This window comes from Meles meles, chromosome 12, assembly GCF_922984935.1.
Source record: "Meles meles chromosome 12, mMelMel3.1 paternal haplotype, whole genome shotgun sequence".
Classification (NCBI taxonomy): Eukaryota; Metazoa; Chordata; class Mammalia; order Carnivora; family Mustelidae; genus Meles; species Meles meles.
Window position 1 is genome coordinate 58,720,003 of NC_060077.1, and position 22,340 is coordinate 58,742,342.

The following is a 22,340-nucleotide window of genomic DNA, read 5'->3' on the forward strand; positions in this document are numbered from 1 at the left end:
CATCTCGTATGTCTCAATACTTCTCCTAACTCCCCCTGTACTTCCCAAGAAATTTCCAAGGACACAACAATATCCTTTCCTATCCAATGTGTGCCCTGCTCCCCCAAATTTCAGGTCCTTCTCACCCTGACCTTTTAGCCACAATGAGGATTGTACTGGCAAGCAAATTGTTTAGTTTCTATTTTGTTCATTTCTGATGTCTCTATCAACGTCCTTCCTTCTACTGGTTTTGAGTTTTATTTGTTCTTTTTCTAGCTCCTTTAGGTGTATTTTTTGGTTGGTTTATTTGAGATTTTTCTTGCTTCTTGAAGTAGGCTGGTATTTTATAAACCTCCTCTTAGAACAGCTTTTGATGCATCCCAAAGATTTGGGGGCTGTTGTGTTTTCATTTTCCTATGTCTCCATGGTTTGTTTGTTTGTTTGTTTGTTTGTTTTAAATTTCCTCTTAAGCAAGCTGTTTAGAAACAGACCCCTATGGCCTTCGGTGATGGCAAAGTACATCAAAATCCAGCTTCCCGGCAAGTCAGGAATTAATTCGTAGGGCAATGGTTCTCAAAGTGTGGTCCAGAGCCAACAGCAGCAGTACCTATGACCCTGAGTTCTAGGTTCACTCTAGGGTTGGGGCCCAGTAAAAATTTTTAACAAGGCTTCCAGGTGATTTGGAGGCACACCACTGTTCTAGGGGGGAAATCCAGAGACGACAGGCAGAAAGTTTAGAATGGAAGCACACCAGCGAGTATGAATAGGAGGTGGCGAGGGGATTTAAAAAGAGAGAGATAATAAGGAAGAACTCATTTTGTAGTCAGAAAACCTACCCTGCCCCAGAGAGCTTTCCCGAAAGATGTTTCGACATTCTCAAGAACCGGCAGGTACGGCAGCAAGGGACCAGGTCGCTTGCTACAGCGGGGCTGGATCAGCTACGCGGAGATTCAGGGGTTAAATCTCCTCAACCCGCCCCCAGTCTGCAGCCGGCCCCTCGCGCCTGCGCTGGGGCGCGCGCCCCTCGCGCCATAGAGCTGAGCAATCCTCCCAGTTTCCTAGAGCGGATGCGGGGATGGCGGTTTCGCAGCGCGTGGGGCTTGACAGGGACCTGAAGGACACGTCGAGGTATGGGTGATGTAAAGTCGTAGGAGCCAGGGGACCTCGGGTGATCTCGCCTCCTGGGCTGCCCTGCGGCACCGCCAGGAAACCCTGTGGGGTTTCTCGAGTCCGTAGAGAGTCCCGGCCGCCCGGGTCGCCTCCGGGCGCTGCTCCTGGCGCGGTGGGTCCTCGGCCTGGCGTGCTTTGGGTACCCGGGCAGCGCCTGCGCGGCCTTGGGTTCAACCGAATGAACACCGGAAACTTTGGGGGCACGTGGAATCTGGAAGGGTTGTGCATCCTCGCAGATCGGCAGAGCGTGCCGGGAAAAAGCAGCCTGAATGTGCGAGCGCTGGAAGGAGGGAAAGAGGGATAATGACGGTGACCAGTAGTGCCGGGGCGGTATAGGAGAGGCAGCGAATACCGCGTTAACCGCTGAAAAACAAAAGTTTAGGGGCGCCTGGGTGGCTCAGTGGGTTAAGCCGCTGCCTTCGGCTCAGGTCATGATCCCAGGGTCCTGGGATCGAGCCCCGCATTGGGCTCTCTGCTCCGCAGGGAGCCTGCTTCCTCCTCTCTCTCTGCCTGCCTCTCTGCCTAGTTGTGATTTCTCTCTGTCCAATAAATAAAAAATATTAAAAAAAAAAAAAGTTTATAATGCCCTCCCCTGCCTTATCTTCCCAGTTACATGCTTCTTTCAGGAGCCTTAACCCCCAGTTATGTTTGAAGGTCTCTAGCCTTGGAATGGAGACTACACGTCCAAAATGGTTAATGTCTGAGTCTCATCATGAGGGAGGAAGCTTAATAAATTCTGGGAGAAAACCACTTGGAAATTAAATGAGATTTTGTTTTCTCCTTCACTTTTACATCTAGAGGATGTTTCTCCGAAATTATATCTCCGGTCTCCACGATGATTGCCTTCCAAGCCCAGTGGTGCCCCGTTGCCTCCAGGTTTCATACTCCTATGCTGACAAGAAAAGCTTACTGAGGAAATGGTAATTCTCCAGTTGCTCCCCAAGGTGCCAAGCGTCCAGTTACAGCCCATGGAGATCCACTTCAATTATGAATCTGAAGAACACCACCTTCTGTCAGGTGAGAAGCAGTACATTCTATCTTTCTTAGGCGGTTCAGGTGGTGGGGTTCAGGTTGTTAATGGTGCTGTGTTAGTGTCTTCCAGGGCTATTGGTATTTTTTGTTCCCTATCCCTCACTATATTAGGCAGTATCATCTCTTGAGTGCTACAAGCACAGTCACATAGCTTTATTGTGAATTCTGGCAGTCAGATTCTCATGGAGTTCCCTCCTCTCCTTAAGTTCCCAGTTACCCATTTTCCCCATTATAATCACTTTATCACCAGTCTGTCAGTGTTTCATATTTTCCCTTTAAAATCTTTTCAAGTCATCTTTTTCAAGTACTGTAGGGGCTAATTAAAGTTTTGGAGTCTGACACCCTGGATTCAAATACTAGCTTTGTCATGTACTAGCTTCAGTAAATTACTTGCATTTTTTTTTTTTTTTAATGATTCTGCTTCCTTATTTTATAAGTATGTAGTAACTCAAATCTTGGAGGTTATTTTGAGGGTTGTGTCTATTGCTCCATAATAAAGGACCCCCAAATTTAGTGACCTTAAACATCAGACATTTTTAAACCATGTTATTTTCTTATGGTTCTGTAGGTCCTCAACTTGGGCTGGTTTCAGCTGGCAGTTTTTTCTCCTGGTTTTGTCTGGGATCACTTGTGCAGTCATCTAGAGGCTCAACTAGGGCCAGGTCTGAGTATCAGCCATATATGTCTGGCTGTTGGTGCTGGTCATGGCTGGGGTCACCCACCTGCTGCTGTCCAGCCCAGACTTTCTCACAGGGCAGCCAGTTTCCCATACAGAGAGAGGGCAAGCCTTGGGATGCATAAGCACTTTTCTAACTTACGTTTGTGTTATACTGACATTCCAGAGTCATTGTGGAAAAGAACTATACAAGGATATAGTTATTTGGAGATAGGGTTTGTTGGGATCCCTTACTACTATAACAAACACCACGAGCACTAGTAATATTACATTATATAAAGCTCTGCACACAGACCAGACTATTAGTAAATTCTTTATAAATGGTAGGCACTGTTATTTTTAGTTAGATAATTTTAATCCCATTCTTTTTTTTTTAAGATTTTATTTGTTTGACAGATAGAGATCACAAGTAGGCAGAGAGAGAGGAAGAGAAGCAGGCTCCCTGCTTAGCAGAGAGCCCGATTCGGGGCTCAATCCAAGGACCCTGGGATCATGACCTTAGCCCAGAGGCTTAACCCACTGAGCCACCCAGGCGCCTCTTTAATCCCATTCTTATTCAAGTGTTCTGCAGGGTCTTATGTTCACATCATATTTTGCTGTTTTCTGATTTTGGTCCTTTCATTGCTGCTATTTTGCCTGTGAAATTTTACTGTCATTTTTTTTTTTTTTACTCCAGATCTTCTGCCTCTTTATAGTTTTGACGTATCTTTATTTTGTTTTGTTTCTCTCTTCTATATTTAGAACTTGTCTTTCCTTAAGAATCTATTGTAAGGCATCTAGCTCTCATTTTTTGTGAGAATTACTACAGAATTGAGTCTCCTTCTTGCAGTTTTGTATAAATTAATATACATATTGCATGTGTTTGTGTCTCTTAGAGTATGTGTGAAAGAACATTTTTTTACTATAGAATAATCTAATTATACTAAAGTACATTTATAAAATACAGAAAGACACAAAACAGGGAATTTAAATAATGTACAGCTCCATCATCTAAAGATAGTCATTGGAATGCCTGGGGGGCTCAGTTGGTTGAGCAGCTACCTTCAGCTCAGGTCATGACCCTAGAGTCCTGGGATCAAGTCCCACATTGGGCTCCTTGTGCTCAGCAGGGAGCTTGCTTCCCTCTCTGACTCTGCCTGCCACTCTGTTTGCTTGTGCTTGCTCTCTCTCTATCTCTGACAAATAAATAAATAAAATCTTCAAAAAAATAAAGAAAAGATAGTCACTACTAACAATGTGTCCTTCTAATAAATAATCACCTATTTAACAAATACTTATTGTTGATAAATGTTTATTATCTAATCAGATTATAGCTTATTAATTATTGCTGACCATATAATATGGTTAGTTATTGAGGGGCTACTCTTACACTGTTCTAAGTGCTCGCATATAGCAGTGAACTGAACAGAAAAGCCTTTGCCCTCAAGGAGTTTACAGTCTGATGGGGGAAATAGGAAATAAATAAATATATGGTAGAATATCAGATAGTGGTAATGGTTACGAAGAAAATAAACCAGGATATATCAGTCAGGATTCTAGCAGGAAACAGATGGTTCATTCAGATTGGGTAATTCAACATTTCATGAAGAAGATGGGCAGGATTACAGAAATTAATAAGGGGTAGAGTACAGCTTTGGGACCAGAAAAATGATAAGCAGTTACTACCTTTAGGCCTAGTGTTACAAAGGGAGAGACTAATTACCAGATCCTAGAGAGTATAGCTGTAGGGTAGAGATGCCCAGTAGGAGCCATAGCCTTTGCTAAAAGAAGCACAGTCACTTGCAAGTCCTGGCCCAGCAAGAAGGGAGTCAGGATGTAGAGTGAAGAACTCAACCTGGTTTCCCCTGGGATTTAGCACTGAAAGTCCCATATCCCAAGATCCCCATCTGTTTTGGACAAACCAGGATAGTTGGTCACTCTACATTTCTCCTCCTACTTTGGACCAAATCTATTTGCAAGCCAGAGGACACAGAATCCCAAGTGCTGCAGTCCATAAAATTAGTATCAACCTCTTGGAGCACAGAGAAACATGAACAGTAGGTCTAGAGGGGCAAAAGGAGAATATCCCATTACAGTCTACCCCTTTTAACCTATAATGTTTACTTTTGTCCTTTGTTTGGTTTATCATGTTCCTAACACAGAGAAAAACAGTCTTTTAAGCTTCTGCTTCACAGGTTGACTTGTAATTAAATTATACTCCCCCCCTAAAACATGAAAACTTCACTGCTGTTGGTGCTTCTCATATTAGGTAGTAAGGTAAAGGGGGTAAAGTCATAATTAACTTAAAATCACTGCTACAAGTTTTACTATTCGTAAAGCCAAAACTGATAATCATAACATCTTCTTCCATCACCCATTCCATGTTATCTCTACCCTCTGTCAGGATCTCAATGGCAGAGTTCTTTACCTAATTTAGTAACATAAACCTTTCTTCCTGGATGATCTGAGTCCTTGATGATTGTCTCTTCCATGTTATTTCAGTGTACCATTGACTGGGCCGTTAGACAGGAGAGAACTAGGAAGCACCCACATTGAATTACCTGATTTCCATGCCTATTTTTCCTTGCCTTTATTATGTAGCAGCAGCCAACCCCCCAGTATCAATTGGTGTCAGTCATCCCAGCCAGCAGAGCAACCCTTTCTCTTGCTGGTTGGTTCAGCAGCATGAGGAACCCAAATGGCCAGGAGATAGTCTCAGCTTCAGATTTAACAAAATCATGACTTTGTTCCATGGTAGACATTTCTTCTTTGAGAACCAGAACCCCAAACTCACCAAGCCCAAGATTATGGGGATAGGGATTAAAAATAATATGGAGGCACCTGGGTGGCTCAGTCAGTTGATTGTCTGACTCTTAATTTTCAGTTCAGGTTGTGATCTCAGGGTCATGGGGTTAAGCCTCACATCAGGTTCCCTGCTCAGTGGGGAGTCTGCTTGAGATTATTTCCCTCGCTGTCTGTCCCCACCCACATGCGCACGCACACTCACGTGCTCTCTCAAATCTTTAAGAATATAAATATAATATAATTCATGATATGAATGGATTATTAGTTTTATAGTGAAAGGAGACATTTTTACTACTCTTCTACCCTTGGCTCCTATGCACAAGTACTCTGGCCATAGAGAAGACAACACTGTTTATTCTCCTCTGGTTTAAGGCACATATTGCATCCTGTAGGACAGCACCCCAAACTTAGGGTGTTGTTGCCTAGCCTGGTACTGTAACTGAGCCTTAAGTAAATCATTCCACTATTATCGAAATCCACTTACTTCTGGATGATGGGACGTGTGGTAAGACCCATGAATTACGTGTGTGTGAGCTTATTGCTGTACTTCCTTCCCTGTAAAACTACTCCTCTGGAGGTATTATTGTATAGAATCACCATGGTAATAAATAAAGCATTCTCTTAGGTCAGTGCACATTTGTATTTGGACTATATATTTAGTCCTTTGAAAACAAATTTTTGCCCTCTTCATGATAGAAGGGGCCAAGTCTGATGAATCTGCCCCCTAGTTGTGGGCTTATTCCTCTCCAGAGAATTGTACCATATTAGGGGCTAAGGGTTGGTCCCAGCAGTTGGCTGCATGGCTATATAGCTGTGATAATGGGCATAGCAGCCTTGTAGGTAGACACATATTGTTGACCCCACACATAGCTTCCATAACTACTTTGTACATGAATCCATTGGGCAAACATTAGTAAAAAGGCTGATTGACATTCACAACGTGGATCACCATGTCCATCTGATTGAGAGGCTTCTTTCAAGTGGATGCCCTTTGGTGAGTATTCACACAGGACACAAATACATTCGTTCTTTGCCCATCATAGGAGGTCTGTTATAATTTTCTTCTATAATCCTTATTTCTAATCTTCCAGGCTTGTTTTAGCTACCTAACTAACCAATAACCCATTAGTCATTATCATGAATCAGTACAGATGTGTATCTTAGGCTCTGTTGCCTTCCATGAAAGTGGACAGCCAGGTGTATACCTGAAATTCTGTCTAATGGGAGGATTTGCCTTTACCAGTATGTTTCAGGTCACTTCAGAGTCAGGGTGTAAGTGAGAGATTCATTTTCTGCTAGTGTCCACACACTGAGCAGACCCATCTATAACACAGTTATGTACATTTTCCTCCTCTGTTAACTGATAAGAGGGAATTCCCATTAGGCCATGAATATTGGCTAATAGGGAGGGGATTAGTGGAGTAATAGGGAAACCCACATCACTAGCACATGCAATTTATTTGTCTTCCATACTTGCTTTTATAATGGAATGCTGGTTTGTATGTCTGGTTTTGGGATTTGGAGGGTCAACTAGGTAGTTCACAATGATCAGCTTGTAGTAGTCATTTGGTGCTCTGTGGTGAAGCATTAAGTCTTATTAGTGCCCAAGAGCAAGTCAGCATCTGTTTTTCACTTAGAAAATTGTTGGCAGAAGAGAGTATGGCCTTACTCCAGTGTAGTTCTCTTCTGGAGGCTTGCAGAAGCCTTAATACAGCATCCCTGACTACTGCAGATGCTGCTTACCATTGGTTATCCTGGTTAGTAAAGTCATGTGATAGGACAGCTTACATTGCAACCTGGACCCATGCAAAGCCTTTTTTAAAGTTTTGAGTCAGGGTACTAATATTGGTCGTTTCAGCACATTTGACTGTGGTATCTGTTGTCTCAAAAATGCAGACCTCTCCAAGTATTTTGCCTTTCTGAGGTGGTAACAGTTGGTTAGAGATATAAGAGAAGTGATAAAACAAGCCATATGGCTATCTGAGAGAAGAGTGTTTTAGGCACAGGGAACAGCAAATTCCAGAGGCCCTTTAATGTAGCAGGAACAGTGTCAGTTTGGGGTAGACAGGAAATGGGAATGCAATGAGAGCAGAGAGAGAAAGGACGGGATGGAACCTTCTGAGCCATAGTAAGGACATGGAATTTATTCCCAGTGTAATAGGAAACCACTGGAACATTTTGTACATGATAATAACATATAAAGATTACTCTGGAGATGCCTGGGTGGCTCAGTCAGTTAAGCGTCTGCCTTTTGGCTCAGGTCATGATTCCAGGGTCCTGGGATCGAGTCCTGCATCAGGCTCCTTGCTCAGCCAGGAGCCTCCTTCTCCCTATCCCTGCCACTCACTCTACTTGTGTGCCCTCTTGCTGTCTTTCTCTCTCTCTCTCTCTCTCACAAATGAATAAATAAAAAAAAAATTTTTTTTTTTAATTTTATTTATTTGACAGAGAGAGATCACAAGTAGATAGAGAGGCAGGCAGAGAGAGAGAGAGAGGGAAGCAGGCCCCCTCTGAGCAGAGAGCCCGATGCGGGACTCGATCCCAGGACCCCGAGATCATGACCTGAGCCGAAGGCAGCGGCTTAACCCACTGAGCCACCCAGGCGCCCCAAAAAAATTTTTTTTAAGTATGCTGTTTTATGGAGAGTAGGAGAAAGGTAAGTTAGAAGAAAAATGTTTTAAGAGAGTAATCAAGTATGTCAAATAAATACAGAAGAAGATTGAGAATTGACCATTAGATTTATTAAGATAGAGCTTATTAGGGATTCTGATAAGTGCAGTTTTGATGGAGCTAAGGAGATAAAAGCCTGATTGCAGTGGGTTAAAAAGAGGATAGACTTAATATTGGTTAGCATATAGAACAGTGTGAACTCAAACTCAACAATAAGACCCAGCAATTCTGGTCCTAAGTTTATGTAACCTGGAGAAACACTTGAATATGTGCGTAAAGATAAATGTACCAGCAGATTCATATGAGCATTGTTTGAAATAACAAAATATTATTGTCCATTGAAGGAGAATGGCTAAATAAATTGTGGTATATGTCACACTATGGTAGTGAACATCAATAGACTGCAGTTACACAATTGAATATGGATGAATTTTCCAAACATAATGTTGAGCAAAAAAAAACAAACAAACCATAGAATACATGTGATATAATTCCATAAATGTATACAGTTCAAAAACATGCTTTATTTGTTTGCTAGGACTCCCATAACAAAGTATCACAAACTGGGTGGCTTAAACTGCAATTTATTTTCTCACAGTTCTGTGCCTAACTTTTGTCATCTGTACTTTGCTTTCTTCTAGAAGTGTTGTAGTTTTTATGTTTATGTTTATATTACATTTCTAGTTAATTTTTGTGTATAGCATAAGGAAAGAAGGTTAATTTGTGTTACTGTTGTAGCTGGAAAGATATAACAATATCTTTTGTTGAAAAAAGACTGTCCTTTCACCATTGATTGTCTTAGCAACTTTGTTGACAATCAGTTTTACATAAATGTTTGGATCTATTTATGGACTCAGTCTTTTTCTATTAGTGGATATGCTTGTCCTTATGCAGTCCCATACTGCTTTGATTACTGTAGCCTTATAATAAAGCTTGAAATCTGGTAGTATAACTTCTTCAATTTTGTTCTTCTTTTCCAAAATTGTTTAGGCTCTTCTGTGCCTTTCTACATAAAGTTTAGAATCAGTTTGTCAATTTCTATGAAAAAAGCCTGCTGTGGTTTTGATTGGAGTTGCATTGAACCTATAGCAAAGTTTGGGAAGAAATCCACCATCTTAACAATATTAGATCTTCCTCTTCATAAGTGATGACATATATTTTTGTTTATTATGTCTTCTTTAACTTCTCTTAGCAATGTTTTGTAGTGTTCATTATAAACATATTATATGTATTTTGTTGAATTGCTTTTTTTTTTTTTTTAAAGATTTTATTTATTTATTTGACAGACAGAGATCACAAGCAGGCAGAGAGGCAGACAGAGAGAGAGGAGGAAGCAGGCTCCCTGCCAAGCAGAGAGCCCGATGCGGGGCTCGAACCCAGGATCCTGGGATCATGACCTGAGCTGAAGGCAGAGGCTTTAACCCACTGAGCCACCCAGGCACCCCTTGAATTGCTTTTAAATATTTTATTTTTGGTGTAATTAAAAAATGTTTTTAATTTTAGGCTCTAATTTTTCATGGGTAGTATATTAAAATACAGTTGGGTTTTATATATCGTTCTAATAAACTCATGTATAAGTTCTAATAACTTTTTTGAGATACTTTAGAATTTTCTGTATACATGATTGTGTAGTCTACAAGTGAAGACAGTTTGACTTTTTTCTCATTTGTATCTCTCATTTATTTTTCATGTCTTGTTGCATTGGCTAGTAATACTGAACAGAGGTTGCCTTAATCCCCAATAGTAGCCTCTGATCAGGCTGGTTGGTGGTCTTCCCAGTGACAGCCAGGCGCCACTGCCGCCTTCTCTCTTTTCTTCTCCCCTATCCCTCAAGTACTCTTTCATATTGCTTACCTTACTTATGTTAATAAGTTGCTTGTGTATTCGTTTTAATTTAGTCAAAACTTTCATAACTACTGTGACTAGGTTTCAGTATTCCCAGATCTCCTGTGACAAACATATACAGGACAAATCTGGTAAACCGTTTCAATACATGGTTATTATGATCCATTACTTATTGATTCTTCCTTATTGCTCTTTCAGAGGATAATTTTCAGTGTTTTAGAGCCCTCTCATATTGTGATATATGGTATGAAGAATACATTCCATTTGGATTTTTTATTGTTCTAGGTGGTGAGACTAAGACCAAGATTGGAGAGGTGACTTCAGAGGAGGAAATTACAACAAAAATTGAACAATTGCCTGAAGAGTCTGGCAACCCCAGAGATGATGTTCTCCAGGATTCTGAATGCAGAGGATTCTGTGAATTTGGGGATAAATTAAATGAGAAAGATCAAAATTTCTTTAAAAGAAGACAGCATAACTGTGATGAATGTGGGCAAAGCTTTGCTTGGAGTACAGGCCTTATTAGGCATCGAAGAACCCATTGGGAGAAACCCTATGAATGTGATAAGTGTGGAAAGGCTTTTAGTGTGAGCTCAGCTCTGGTTCTGCATCAGAGAATTCATACTGGAGAGAAACCCTATCCTTGTACTTGGTGCATTAAAAGTTTCAGTCGGAGCTCAGACCTTATTAAACATCAAAGAGTCCACACTGGTGAAAAACCTTATAAATGTGATGAATGTGGGAAAGCCTTCAGTCAGAGTTCTGATCTCATCATCCATCAGAGAATCCATACAGGAGAAAAACCCTATCAGTGCAGTCACTGTAGTAAAAGTTTCAGCCAGCGCTCAGATCTGGTTAAGCATCAGAGAATCCATACTGGAGAGAAGCCTTATACATGTAACCAGTGTAACAAACATTTTAGTCAGAGTTCTGATGTTATAAAACATCAAAGAATCCACACTGGGGAGAAACCATATAAATGTGATGTGTGTGGAAAAGCCTTTAGTCAGAGCTCAGATCTTATTCTGCATCAGAGAATTCACACTGGGGAGAAACCATATCCATGTAATCAGTGTAACAAAAGTTTCAGTCAGAACTCAGATCTTATTAAACATCGAAGGATCCACACTGGAGAGAAACCCTATAAATGTAATGAATGTGGTAAAGCTTTTAATCAGAGCTCAGTCCTTATTCTGCATCAGAGAATTCACACTGGAGAGAAACCCTATCCATGTAATCAGTGTAGCAAAACCTTCAGTAGACTTTCAGATCTCATGAATCATCAGAGAATTCACACTGGAGAGAAACCTTACCCATGTAGCCAGTGCAGCAAAATGTTTAGTCGAAGATCAGACCTTGTTAAACATCATAGAATTCATACAGGGGAGAAGCCCTATGAATGTGATGAGTGTGGGAAAACCTTTAGTCAGAGCTCAAATCTTATTCTCCATCAGAGAATCCACACTGGAGAGAAACCCTATCCATGCAATGATTGTACTAAAAGTTTTAGTCGTCGTTCAGACCTCGTTAAACATCAAAGGATACACACTGGAGAGAAGCCGTATGCATGTAACCAGTGCAATAAAAGTTTCAGTCAAAGCTCAGACCTCACTAAACATCAGAGAGTGCACTCTGGGGAAAAGCCCTATCATTGTGATCATTGTGAGAAAGCCTTCAGCCAGAGTTCTGACCTTATTCTTCATCAGAGAATTCACACTGGAGAAAAACCATACCCATGCACACAGTGCAGCAAAAGTTTCAGCCAGAACTCAGACCTTATCAAACACCAGAGAATCCACACTGGGGAAAAACCCTATCAATGTCCTGAGTGTGGAAAGGCTTTTAGTCAGTGCTCAGCTCTTATCCTACATCAGAGGATCCACACTGGAGAAAAACCATATTCATGTGATCAGTGTGGCAAAAGCTTTAGTCGACGCTCTGATCTCACTAACCATCAAAGAATCCACGCTGGTGAAAAGCCATGTAAATGTGATGCATGTGGGAAAGCCTTCGGCACATGCCCTGAGCTTACTGAACACCAGGGAATCCACACTGGGGAGAGACCCCACACGTGTGTCCAATGCAGCAGAAGTTTTAGCTAGCTCTCTGGGCTTATTAATCATGAGACAGTCCATTCTGAGGAAGGCAGGCTAAGTATGATAAATGTGGGAAAACCTTTAGAGTATTTGCAGACTTTATTTCATACCAGAGACACTATACCAGAAAAAAATCTTAGGAATGCTATTGATTATGAAAACGGTTTTAATCAGTGCTCAACTCTTGTGCTACATTAAAAGGAAACACTAGACAGAAAACACAAGTTCTACAATGAAAGCTTAACTGAGAGTTCAGAAATTACTAAACTTAAGATTTTGAGTTCCATGAGTAATTGAGAAAACCTTCAATATGAATAAATATTACTGAATGTCAACAACAATGGAAAGAAATTTCTGTCATAATGAAAAAACAAAACAAGTCTCTGGTCTTTTATTCAAGTATAATCTACAAGGGGAGAGTTTTATCATTATAAGAAATAAATAACAATATTAATGCAGAGCCTTATCAGATACTGTAAAGATCAGTGTGATGGGGTGTGCAGTCAGCTCAGAAAGAAATGTATTAGTGTCATCTCAAACCTTTAGTGAGCCCTAATTATCTATTACATATTGGAGAAGTTACTTTAGAGAATGTGGGGAAAACCTAAATCCCTTCTATATCTTAATTGGCATTCACTCATAATTGGCATGTCACTTACCACCTGACAACAGAGAGTCCTACCTTATGCTCACATTACTTAATCTGTCATTAAATTCTCTGTGTGTGAACATGCTATGCTATTCTGGTATTAAACTTGTTAACTACATAATTCCAGTGCCCTATTTTCTCAGAAAAAAAATTTTTTTCTTTGCCCTAGTTTTGGTTTTCCTAAAAAGTAGGAATTTTCAGGTTCCTGCAATAGGCACAGAGAATATGGACTTACCTTGCTTTCAGTAATGCAGCCCATTTACCAGTGGTTTGAAATAACTTCTTCTACATTACCATTTTATCAGAGTTTCTTAAATATGTGAGACAATTTTTTAAATTCCATATGTCAGAGTCTAGCACTCTGTCATCTATAGATAAAAATGAGAGCTGAAGTAGTGCCCACATGACTAATTTGTATACCATATTCTGTCTAAAAATAAAGACACTGATTTTTTTCAAGTGGCAACATTTATCAGACTTTGTTGATTTCTGATATACATACAGTAATAGGTTACTATATGCAAAGTTTTCAACTGAAAAATAGAAACTTATTTAAAAATAACAATTTAAAATTGTTTTTCCAGTATTAACCATTTGTTAAGATTCCACTGCTATACACTGAATATTCCCTATAATCATCCAGTTACTATATCACTTTAACAGTTACTGTTATCTATAATGTGCAAGGCATTTTTTTTTTTTAGGTTTTGTGGTATATACAGAATATACAAAGCATATGTGATAAAGTCTGATGTATACAGAAAACACATGGCTCAGTACAATCATAGAGGTAGACAAGATGCTTATAAGAGGAAGTAGGGTTCAATTCTGACTGGAAAGAAAAAGTTTGGGGAGCTCCTGAGATTTGAGTTTTGAAGGATGGGATTAGAGGCAGGAAGGGAGTAGTCAACAAAGTCACAGAAGCAAGAAAGTGTAAGAAATGATGTGGAGTATGTGCTTAGTCATTAATTCATTCAATACACATTCAGTGTCAGGCACTACTGAGTACTACTCAAGGGGAGAGGAAGGGTTCCTGCCCTTACACTCAAGTGTTTGCAAATAATGACTAAAACATGTACTTAAGAGGGTAAGAATAAGGTGCAAATCAAAATGAAGTATGAGAAAAGACTTAAGGAGTATGATGCTAAACGAGCAGGCACTTCAACTTTCTGGCATTTAGTATCATGTAAAATGGAAGAGTACTAGTTAGGATAGGATTGACTTTCATATTTCTGTATTTGTTCTCAAGGTAATGGAAAGCCATTGAGGTCTTTGAACCAAGGAATGGCATGATCATCTTACTGCCTTCAGAAGAGTAAAGTTAAATGGGGAAGGAGCAGAAAGAAAAACTTTTGAAGTCTGGAAACAAAAGCATGAGGGTCATAAGCAGAAGAGCTAAGAGGCATTGACATGACAGTAAGTTGAGAAGGGAGTAGGAAAAGGTATGATTAATTAGCAGTTATTCTTTGGAGAATTTAAAAAGTGAAGAAATAGGATGATGAAATTTGTATCAAGTTTACCCTTCTCTCCTGAGGATAAATTTTAAGAGCCAACTGCTTACTACACAGCCCCATGATATCTTCCTCCTGAGGTCCCTATCCTGGCGAATTGCACTGCTAAGCACCTTGCCGTACAGCCATCCTGCACTCTCCACTTTCCCCAGTTTTCTAAATCCACTTGCTCACTAGGTTTTAGAAATGAGTTACAAAAGTAACACTACATATATATAAATATGATTTTTTAAAGTCTGACAATAACAAGCATTGAGAAGGAACATGGTAGATCAGTAATTGTATTACATCAGTAATTAATTACATATAAATGAACTTTGAGAAAAATTCTTGCATTTCTTATAGTTTATAGGGTACTTGCTTGGGCAAGACCCACTGTAAGAGCAAGGATCCAAGGAATTCAAAATTAAAGTATGGGGAAAAAAAAATAAAGTACAGAAAAAGATACTCCATTAAAACACTAACCAAAAGAAAGCTGTTAATTGCTGTACCAATATTAGACAAGAAGTAGACCTTAAAACCAAAGGCTTACTATAGATAAAAGGGGACATTTTTATTGATAAGAGTCAATTTACCTAGAAAATACAAATATTCCAAAGTATATACATCTAATAATTTTGCTTCAAAGTATGTAAAGCTAAAATTGACAGCAAAAATAAAATGAGAAATATGAATCTACAATCCTAGTGGAAGACTTTCCCACAGCTCTCAGTAAACAAGCAGAAAAAAAAATGTTTAAGAATATAGTACATGTGGGGGTGCCTGGGTGGCTCAGTGAGTTAAAGCCTCTGCCTTCGGCTCTGGTCATGATCCCAGGGTTCTGGGATCAAGCCCCGCATCGGGCTCTCTGCTGGGCAGGGAGCCTGCTTCCTCCTCTCTCTCTGCCTGCCTCTCTGCATACTTGTCATCTCTGTCTGTCAAATAAATTTAAAAAAAGAAAGAATATAGTACATGTGGACGTACAGGATAAGTTAATAAAATGACCTACTTGACATATAGAAAACAGTGCAACCAACACTGGCAGAAAACTCCTTTGGGGTGTACAAAGAACATTTACCATAGCTGACCATGTGCTGGTTTGTAAAGCAAGCCTCAGCAAATTTCATCAGACTGAAATAATTTAGTGTAGTGCTGTCCAATAGAACTTAATAGGTTCTTTTCAGTAGTGTTCAATACAGTAATCACATAGCTAATAGTCACTAGCCACATGTGGCTACTGAGCCCTTAAAATGTGGCTAATGTGACTGATGAACAACATTTTATTTAATTCTAATTAATTTAAATAGTCACATCTGGTTAGTGGCTACCACATTGGACAGGAAGGCTTAGCATGTTTTCAGACAACAATAAAATTAGCTAGAAACCAGTAACACATGCACACTAAAAAATAAATTCCCAAATGTTTAGAAATCAAGACAATTTAAATCACCTATAGGTAAAAGAAGTAAGCATAGTGGAAACTTGGAAGGTATCTTTGTCTGGATAACAGTAAAAATTGTGGGAAAGAACTAAAGAACTAAAGCCCTGATTAAAGAGAAATTTATAGCATACAGTGCCTGTATTAGGAAAGAAAGGGTTACAATTCACTGATTTAAATATCCATTGCGAGAAGTTAGAAAAAGAATAGTAAGTAAATCTAAATAAAGAATGTAGAGAGAGATTCATACAGTGCTGTTCTGGGTTCCCATCATATCTTAAAGGGAAATTTTCACAATGTCCAGAATATTTGATGTTCTTCAAATGAAGGAAGAGGGTGTTCTCAAATTCCTTGCAGCAGGAACCCACTCAGGTGGTACCAACTTGACTTCTAAGTGGAACAGTACATCTACAAAAGGAAAAGTGATGGCATCTTTAGCATAAATTTGGAGAGAACCTAGGAGTATCCTCTGTTGGCAGCTCAGGCCATTGTTGCCATGGAAACCCAACTGATGTCAGGGTCATGACCTTCAGGAATACTGGCCAGGGAGTTGTGCGGAAGTTTGCTGCTGTCCTTGGACCCCCCATTTGTGGCTGGCTGCTTCACTCCCAGAGCCTTCATTAACCAGATCCAGGGAGCATTCCAGGAACAAAGACTTCTGGTGGTTACTGCTGCCAGGGCTGACACCGACCTCTCGCAGACGTGTCTGGTGTTGACCTGCCCACCACAGCCATAGTAGAGCAACCCATCTGCTGTACGTGGACATCACCATCCCATAGGCAAGGAGCTCACTCACTGGGTCTGATGTGGAGGATGCCACCCAGGGAGGTCTGCGCATGCGTGGCACCAGGTCCTGGGTACGGCTAGAGGAGGTCCTTCCAGATCTCTCCTTCCACAGAGATTCTGAAGAGATTGTAGGGGCAGAGCAGACAGCTGCTGAAAAGGCTGTGACCACAGAGGAATTTCAGAGTGAACGGACGGCTCCGGCTCCTGGATTTACCGCTCCTCAACCTGAGGTCGCAGACCACTCTGAAGGCATGTGGGTGACCTCGGTGCCATGTCAGCGGATCCCTCCTGAAGTGTGGTCTGCAGTTCCCACTGCTCAGGTCCCTGAATGGAGAGGAATGACTGACTCCTGAGTGGCTTTAAGCTGTTCTTCCACAGACCCTTAAATTGAAAATGGGAATATGGTCGACAGACAATACACGGTTTATTAAAAAAAAAATGAAATGAAATTGTAGAGCATGAATTAATGAAACAGAAAGCAAATATTTCGGTTCAGCTTTTGAAAGAAATAAAATTGAGGATGCCCCAGCAAAACTGATCAAGGAAAAAAAAAGAGAGATGTACTGTTTGTCAGTGTAAGAAGCACAAAAGTGCCCATCAATGCACATCTACAGCTGTTACAGAGAGAATATAAAGGATACAACTAATAATTTCATCAAAAATTTTGAAATGTTATCCCATATTAGTTCAAGAAGAAATATAAAATCTAAACAATTTGGGGTCTACTAAGGAAATTGTAATTTAAAATTTTTCTTATAAATATTCCAGGCCAGATACCACAGTGAGGAATACTTCCAGATGTTAAAGGAAGAAGTAAACCAATCTTCCACAGCCTCTTCAAGGTAGTAGTGATGGGTCCGTAATCAAAGGAGCGAGACTGATACAAAGCGAAGGTCAAGCAAAGCTTTATTTCGTGCCAAGCATCGAGAATCAAACCAACCGTTTGGGGCCGCCTCTTAAGGAGAGGGCGACCCCTCCCTGCCTTACAGACTACCTTTTAAAGGGCAAAGGCCATGTGGTTGAGCCTGGCCACACGCAGGTGGCCAATCAGATTGTAACACAGAAAAACTTGCATAGTCATGCTAGGTCACACACGGGTGGCCATTTGAATTACAATTAACCCTATAGTAGATATTTGAACTAGCCTATCACCTTGGTCAGAATTGGCACCCAAAAGGGGCCCAAAAGGCGGGGCCCACACTCCTTGGTAGCTAGGGAGAGAGTATGCGTGCTCCATGATTGGATATCTTCACCTGGCCTGACCAGCCCTTATGTTTGGGCTCTGACCTGGGAATGGTCGACCATATTTTACTAGTTTCCCAGAATTGCTTTTAAGTAAGTTCCCCTGGGGGGTGGCGGGGGCAGGGCCAGTTTAAGTTTTACTGCATAAACAACAAAATCACTGTTTAACCACATGGAATTGCTGTGGCTAAATAGGCCCTTATAATAGGAAAAGATTGTACATTACCCAGCGAATTTTATGGAAGCTGTAGATTATGCTCCTTACAGAGCAAGATTTCATTCCTGGAACGAGACCAGGAGGACCCCGGCTTTTTCTAGATTTTCGCACTCCCTTCAGGCCTTTGATCACTCCAGCAGTCAGGGAGGAGCCGCTGAGCCTCCAGGGCATAGTAAAAGGAGTATTTTTTTCCGGACAGTTGGGATCCAGTTCTCTGACAGATCAAATCCATCTATAATATCATGCAATGCATACTTACCACATAACACTTCTCTAGGCAAAGAGTTTATTACTTGTTTATAAATGTGGTTTGAGTTAGATATTTTCACTGAATTTCATTTAACTTACTTCTTCAATGATAGAGCATGGAGCCAGTGGAATTCTCAGACCATCAGTTGGTCCAGGGGGCCCCATATGAAGTTCCATAGGAAGGGGAATATTTCTTGCCTGTAAGCCTTTTTTTTTTTTTTTTTAAGATTTTATGTATGCACTTGAGTGATAGAGCTAAAGGGAACAAGCCCGGGAGAGAGAGAAGCAGGGTCTCTGCAGAGCTCCATCCAAGGACCCTGGGATCATAATCTGAGGCAAAGCAGACTTCTAGCCAACTGAGCCACCCAGGTGCCCTGCCTGTAAGCCATTCTTTAGGGAAAAGTGTACCCATCTAAATTACAGGTCAGCAAAGTACTAGGTACTGCCACCTGTTCTTGTAAATGTTTTAATAGAATCCAGCCATGCCCATTTGTTCAGGTGTTATCTATGGCTGCTTTCTGCTACAATGGCAGAGTTGCAACTGAAACTGTAGGGCCTGCAAAGCTGAAAATATTTGTTATCTGGCCCTTTACAGAAGGGCCACATTTGCTGACTCCTGACCTAAATGAGAACTTTCCTTCTAAATTTTATTGATTTTGATTTTTTTGCTGATTATAAATGTACTGCTGACTCATGTAAAAAGCAAAAAATATGTAAAATATGTAAAAGAATAAAGAAAAGTCACTGTCTCAAGTCTATTTTGTGAACCTAGAAATTCGATGTGTGCCATTTTAATGTGAATTTTCTCCATCGTTAACAACATTTTACATGTCTGTAAGCACAGCTTTACAGCATCACGTTAAATTATGGTTATGGTGGATATTTATAGTTGCTTTCTCTGTATTCCCCCCACCCCAGCTCCACCCCAAGCTTTCTCAATAATAGCACCCACCCTGATTTTCCTTTAGTAATTCACCCTTACTGGGCCATTATGTTTTCCTTAACTTTGACTTTTGACATAATTTCAAACTTACAGAAAATTGCAAGAATAGTACAAAGAAATCCTATACACCCTTCGCCCAGATTCCCCAGGTGTTGGCATTTTGTTACAATTTCTTTATAATTCTCTACCTGTTTTGTTTAACCAGATATCTATCTATCTATCTATCATCTGTAGAGTTTTTTTCCAAGTAGTTTAAGAGTAAGTGGCAGATGCAGTGCCCCTTTGACTATTAAATGGAGGAAAAAGGAAGAGGATTTTAAGCCAAAGTGACGTGGTCTGCAATCTCTATGAGCTTCTCTGTGAGCTGACTGCTGTGCTGTGAACTGAGTGAAGTAGGGCAAGCAGGGAAGCAGGGAGGCTATGGGCCAAAACAACTGGAAGGACAAACCCCCACTCTCTAAGATAAAGGAGATTATGAGAGGAACAGGGAGAAATTAAAGGTTTGACGTTGGGGTATATTAGGTTTAAGATGCCTAATTAGTCATTGTTCCAAACACTTTACAAGCTGCTTCCTATTTGCAGAGTGGGTGTTCTGCTCGGATACCCATAACCCTCTAAGACCACTGCCTGCACCATCCACCCCTGCGGTTGCAGGGCCACAGAACTGCAGGTCCAGGGAGCTACTGACTTGCACTTGACCTCTGGCCTGCGGCTCCTCTTGTGTGAGGCTGAATGGTTACCACCTGGAAGTGTGGAGGAATTCTCATTCAGTGGTAGAAACACACCAGAGGGCAGGAGAGTCTGCAGAAATGTCTTCTCCCTCCTCTGCCGTCACGGTGAGCTCCCCCACCGTGCTGGTGCTCAGAACGCACAGTGAGACTAAGCAAACAGCTTTTGGGAAGCTGTTAGATGCCCCAGCAACACCCGCTTGTATGTGCTCTCCTTCCTTCCTTCACCTCCCATTTAACCCTCCTCAAACTTTTCTGGGTTTGCATCACCCAAAAAAGGCTTAGCAATAAGGTTTTGTTTTTGTCGTTTTGGGTTTTGTTTTTGTTTTTATCTTAGGCCCTATTTCCTTAGGAACTCAGACTAAGGCAGGCATCAGAGTGGCTATTGCTGGGATATATGAGCCTGTGGTTCAGAGAAGAGGTGTAGGCTGAGATACAGACTTTGCAGCCATCGGTAAAATTTAAGGAGATAAGACCAGATGAGATCACCCAGGAAGAGAATATAGATAGAAAAGGAGACTTGAACCCTGAGCCCTGAGCCACCACAGCATGTAGAAGTCCAGAGAGATGAAGAGAGAGCTGCCTTGAGACTGAGGAGAAATGCCCCATGAGGTAGAGAAAAACCAAACATGTTGTTCTCAAAGCCAAATGTAAATATGTCAATTATGCAAAATACTCCTGAAGGTGTAACCAGTAGATGTCTAGTAAATGAGTATTGGAATCAGCAATATTGAGGCAAGCAAACTTTACTACAACTCTTTAGGTGGATAAGAATTTGTATAACATACAGTGATGTCACATCTCTCATTCCTGACATAATATTTATTTTCTTTCTTTTCCCACATTCCCCCTTCCCACTCCCCAACAATCTGGTTAGAAGTTTATTAATTTTATTAATCTTTTTTATAAGTTAACTTTTGGTTTGAAAAGAATATAGAAATTTTTTCTAGCTTTTGTGTTATTTTGTTGATTTCCAATCTAATCTTTGCTATTTCCTTTCTTCTCTGTACTTTAGGTTTAATTTGTTCTTATTTTGGTTTCTTAGGATGGAAGGTGAGGTAACTGAATTAAGACTTTTTCTTTTTTTAGATACAGCGAGCAAGTGCACAGGAGTGGGGGCAGGGGGCAGAGGGAGAGAGAATCCCAAGCAGGCTCCACACCAAGCGCAGAGGCTGCTGCAGGACTGGATTCAGGACCCTGAGATCAGGACCTGAGCTGAAATCGAGTCGGGCACTTAACCAACTGAGCCACCCAGGTGCCCCACAACTTTTTTTTTTCTGTTTTATTGCTATAAATTTCCCCATAAGTACTGCATTCCATAGATTATTTTTTCAACTATTTCTCTATACTTCTCTCGCCTTTGAGGACTCAGACTATGATTACACATATCAGGCACTTGACATTGTACCACAGCAAGTCGATGCTCTACGCATTTTTTCTCAATATTTTCCTCTATTTTTCATTTTGGAGAGTTTCTATTGGTATGTCATATAATTTTTTTCTTCCTCTCTTCTATTATGCATTAACTACAATTAATCCCATCTGTTTGTTGGTTTTGTTTTTTTAAAATCTCAGACATTGTAGTTTTTTTGTCTTTAGAATTTAGTTTGGTTGTTTTTTTATACCTTTCATGTCTCTACCAAACATGTTCAGTGTTTCCACTAGCTTCTTGGTCATATGGAATGTAGTTATAATTGTCTTAATGTGCTTGTCTATTAATTCTTTATCATTTCTGGGGCAATTGAGTGATTTTTCTTATTATGGGTTGTATTTTCCTGGTTCATTGCTTGATTTATAATTTTTGATTGGATACCAGACATTATGCATTGTGCCTTAGCAGGTAGGTGCTGGATTTTTAAAAATATATTCTTGAGTTTTGTTCTGGGATGTATTTAAATTATTTGGATACAGTTTTATCCTCTCAGTTCTTACTCTGAAGTATCTTTTAGGGAATATGAGTCTAGGGTTCAGTTTTTCTCCACTAAGGAGGCAGAACCCTTCCTACTGTTCAAATCCAGAGTTTCTCACCATCAGCAAGATTGATATTTAGGACTGGTTAATTTGTTATGCATTGTAGGATATTTAGCAGCATCTCTGGCCTCTACCCACAAGACGCCAGTAGAACTCATCTTGTCTGGTTATAACAATCAAAAAACATCTCCAGATGTTGCCAAATGTTGGAGAGGGCGATAGTGGCAGGCAAATCTGCACTTGAGAACCAATGTTCAGACGTCCTATGAATTATGAGATTTTTCTAACAGGTACCCTTGGTGAGCTCCAGTGATTTTTCTCTCTCATCCTTATGGATGTTTTTTCCCCCACCTCAGGTAGTTTTCCCTATACAAA

At 40.5% G+C, this 22,340-nt stretch overlaps 1 protein-coding gene and 1 pseudogene across 3 annotated transcripts; both read left to right on the forward strand.

Annotated features, from left to right (window-relative positions):
- The first annotated feature begins 976 nt into the window (after positions 1 to 976).
- Positions 977 to 13,350, forward strand: LOC123954115 (zinc finger protein 271). 3 transcript variants are annotated; one of them, XM_046024838.1, is made up of 3 exons: positions 977 to 1,107; positions 1,948 to 2,166; positions 10,442 to 13,350. In XM_046024838.1, exons 2-3 carry the CDS (start codon positions 2,067 to 2,069, stop codon positions 12,256 to 12,258), a joined length of 1,917 nt encoding a protein of 638 aa, XP_045880794.1. In that variant the 5' UTR covers positions 977 to 1,107; positions 1,948 to 2,066; the 3' UTR covers positions 12,259 to 13,350. The 3 variants fall into 3 exon arrangements, with proteins under 3 accessions (XP_045880794.1, XP_045880796.1, XP_045880795.1); XM_046024840.1 differs by lacking the exon at positions 977 to 1,107 and adding an exon at positions 1,193 to 1,261; XM_046024839.1 differs by lacking the exon at positions 977 to 1,107 and adding an exon at positions 1,724 to 1,841.
- Positions 13,351 to 16,125: 2,775 nt separating this feature from the next.
- Positions 16,126 to 16,968, forward strand: LOC123953905 (annotated as a pseudogene).
- Positions 16,969 to 22,340: the final 5,372 nt, after the last annotated feature.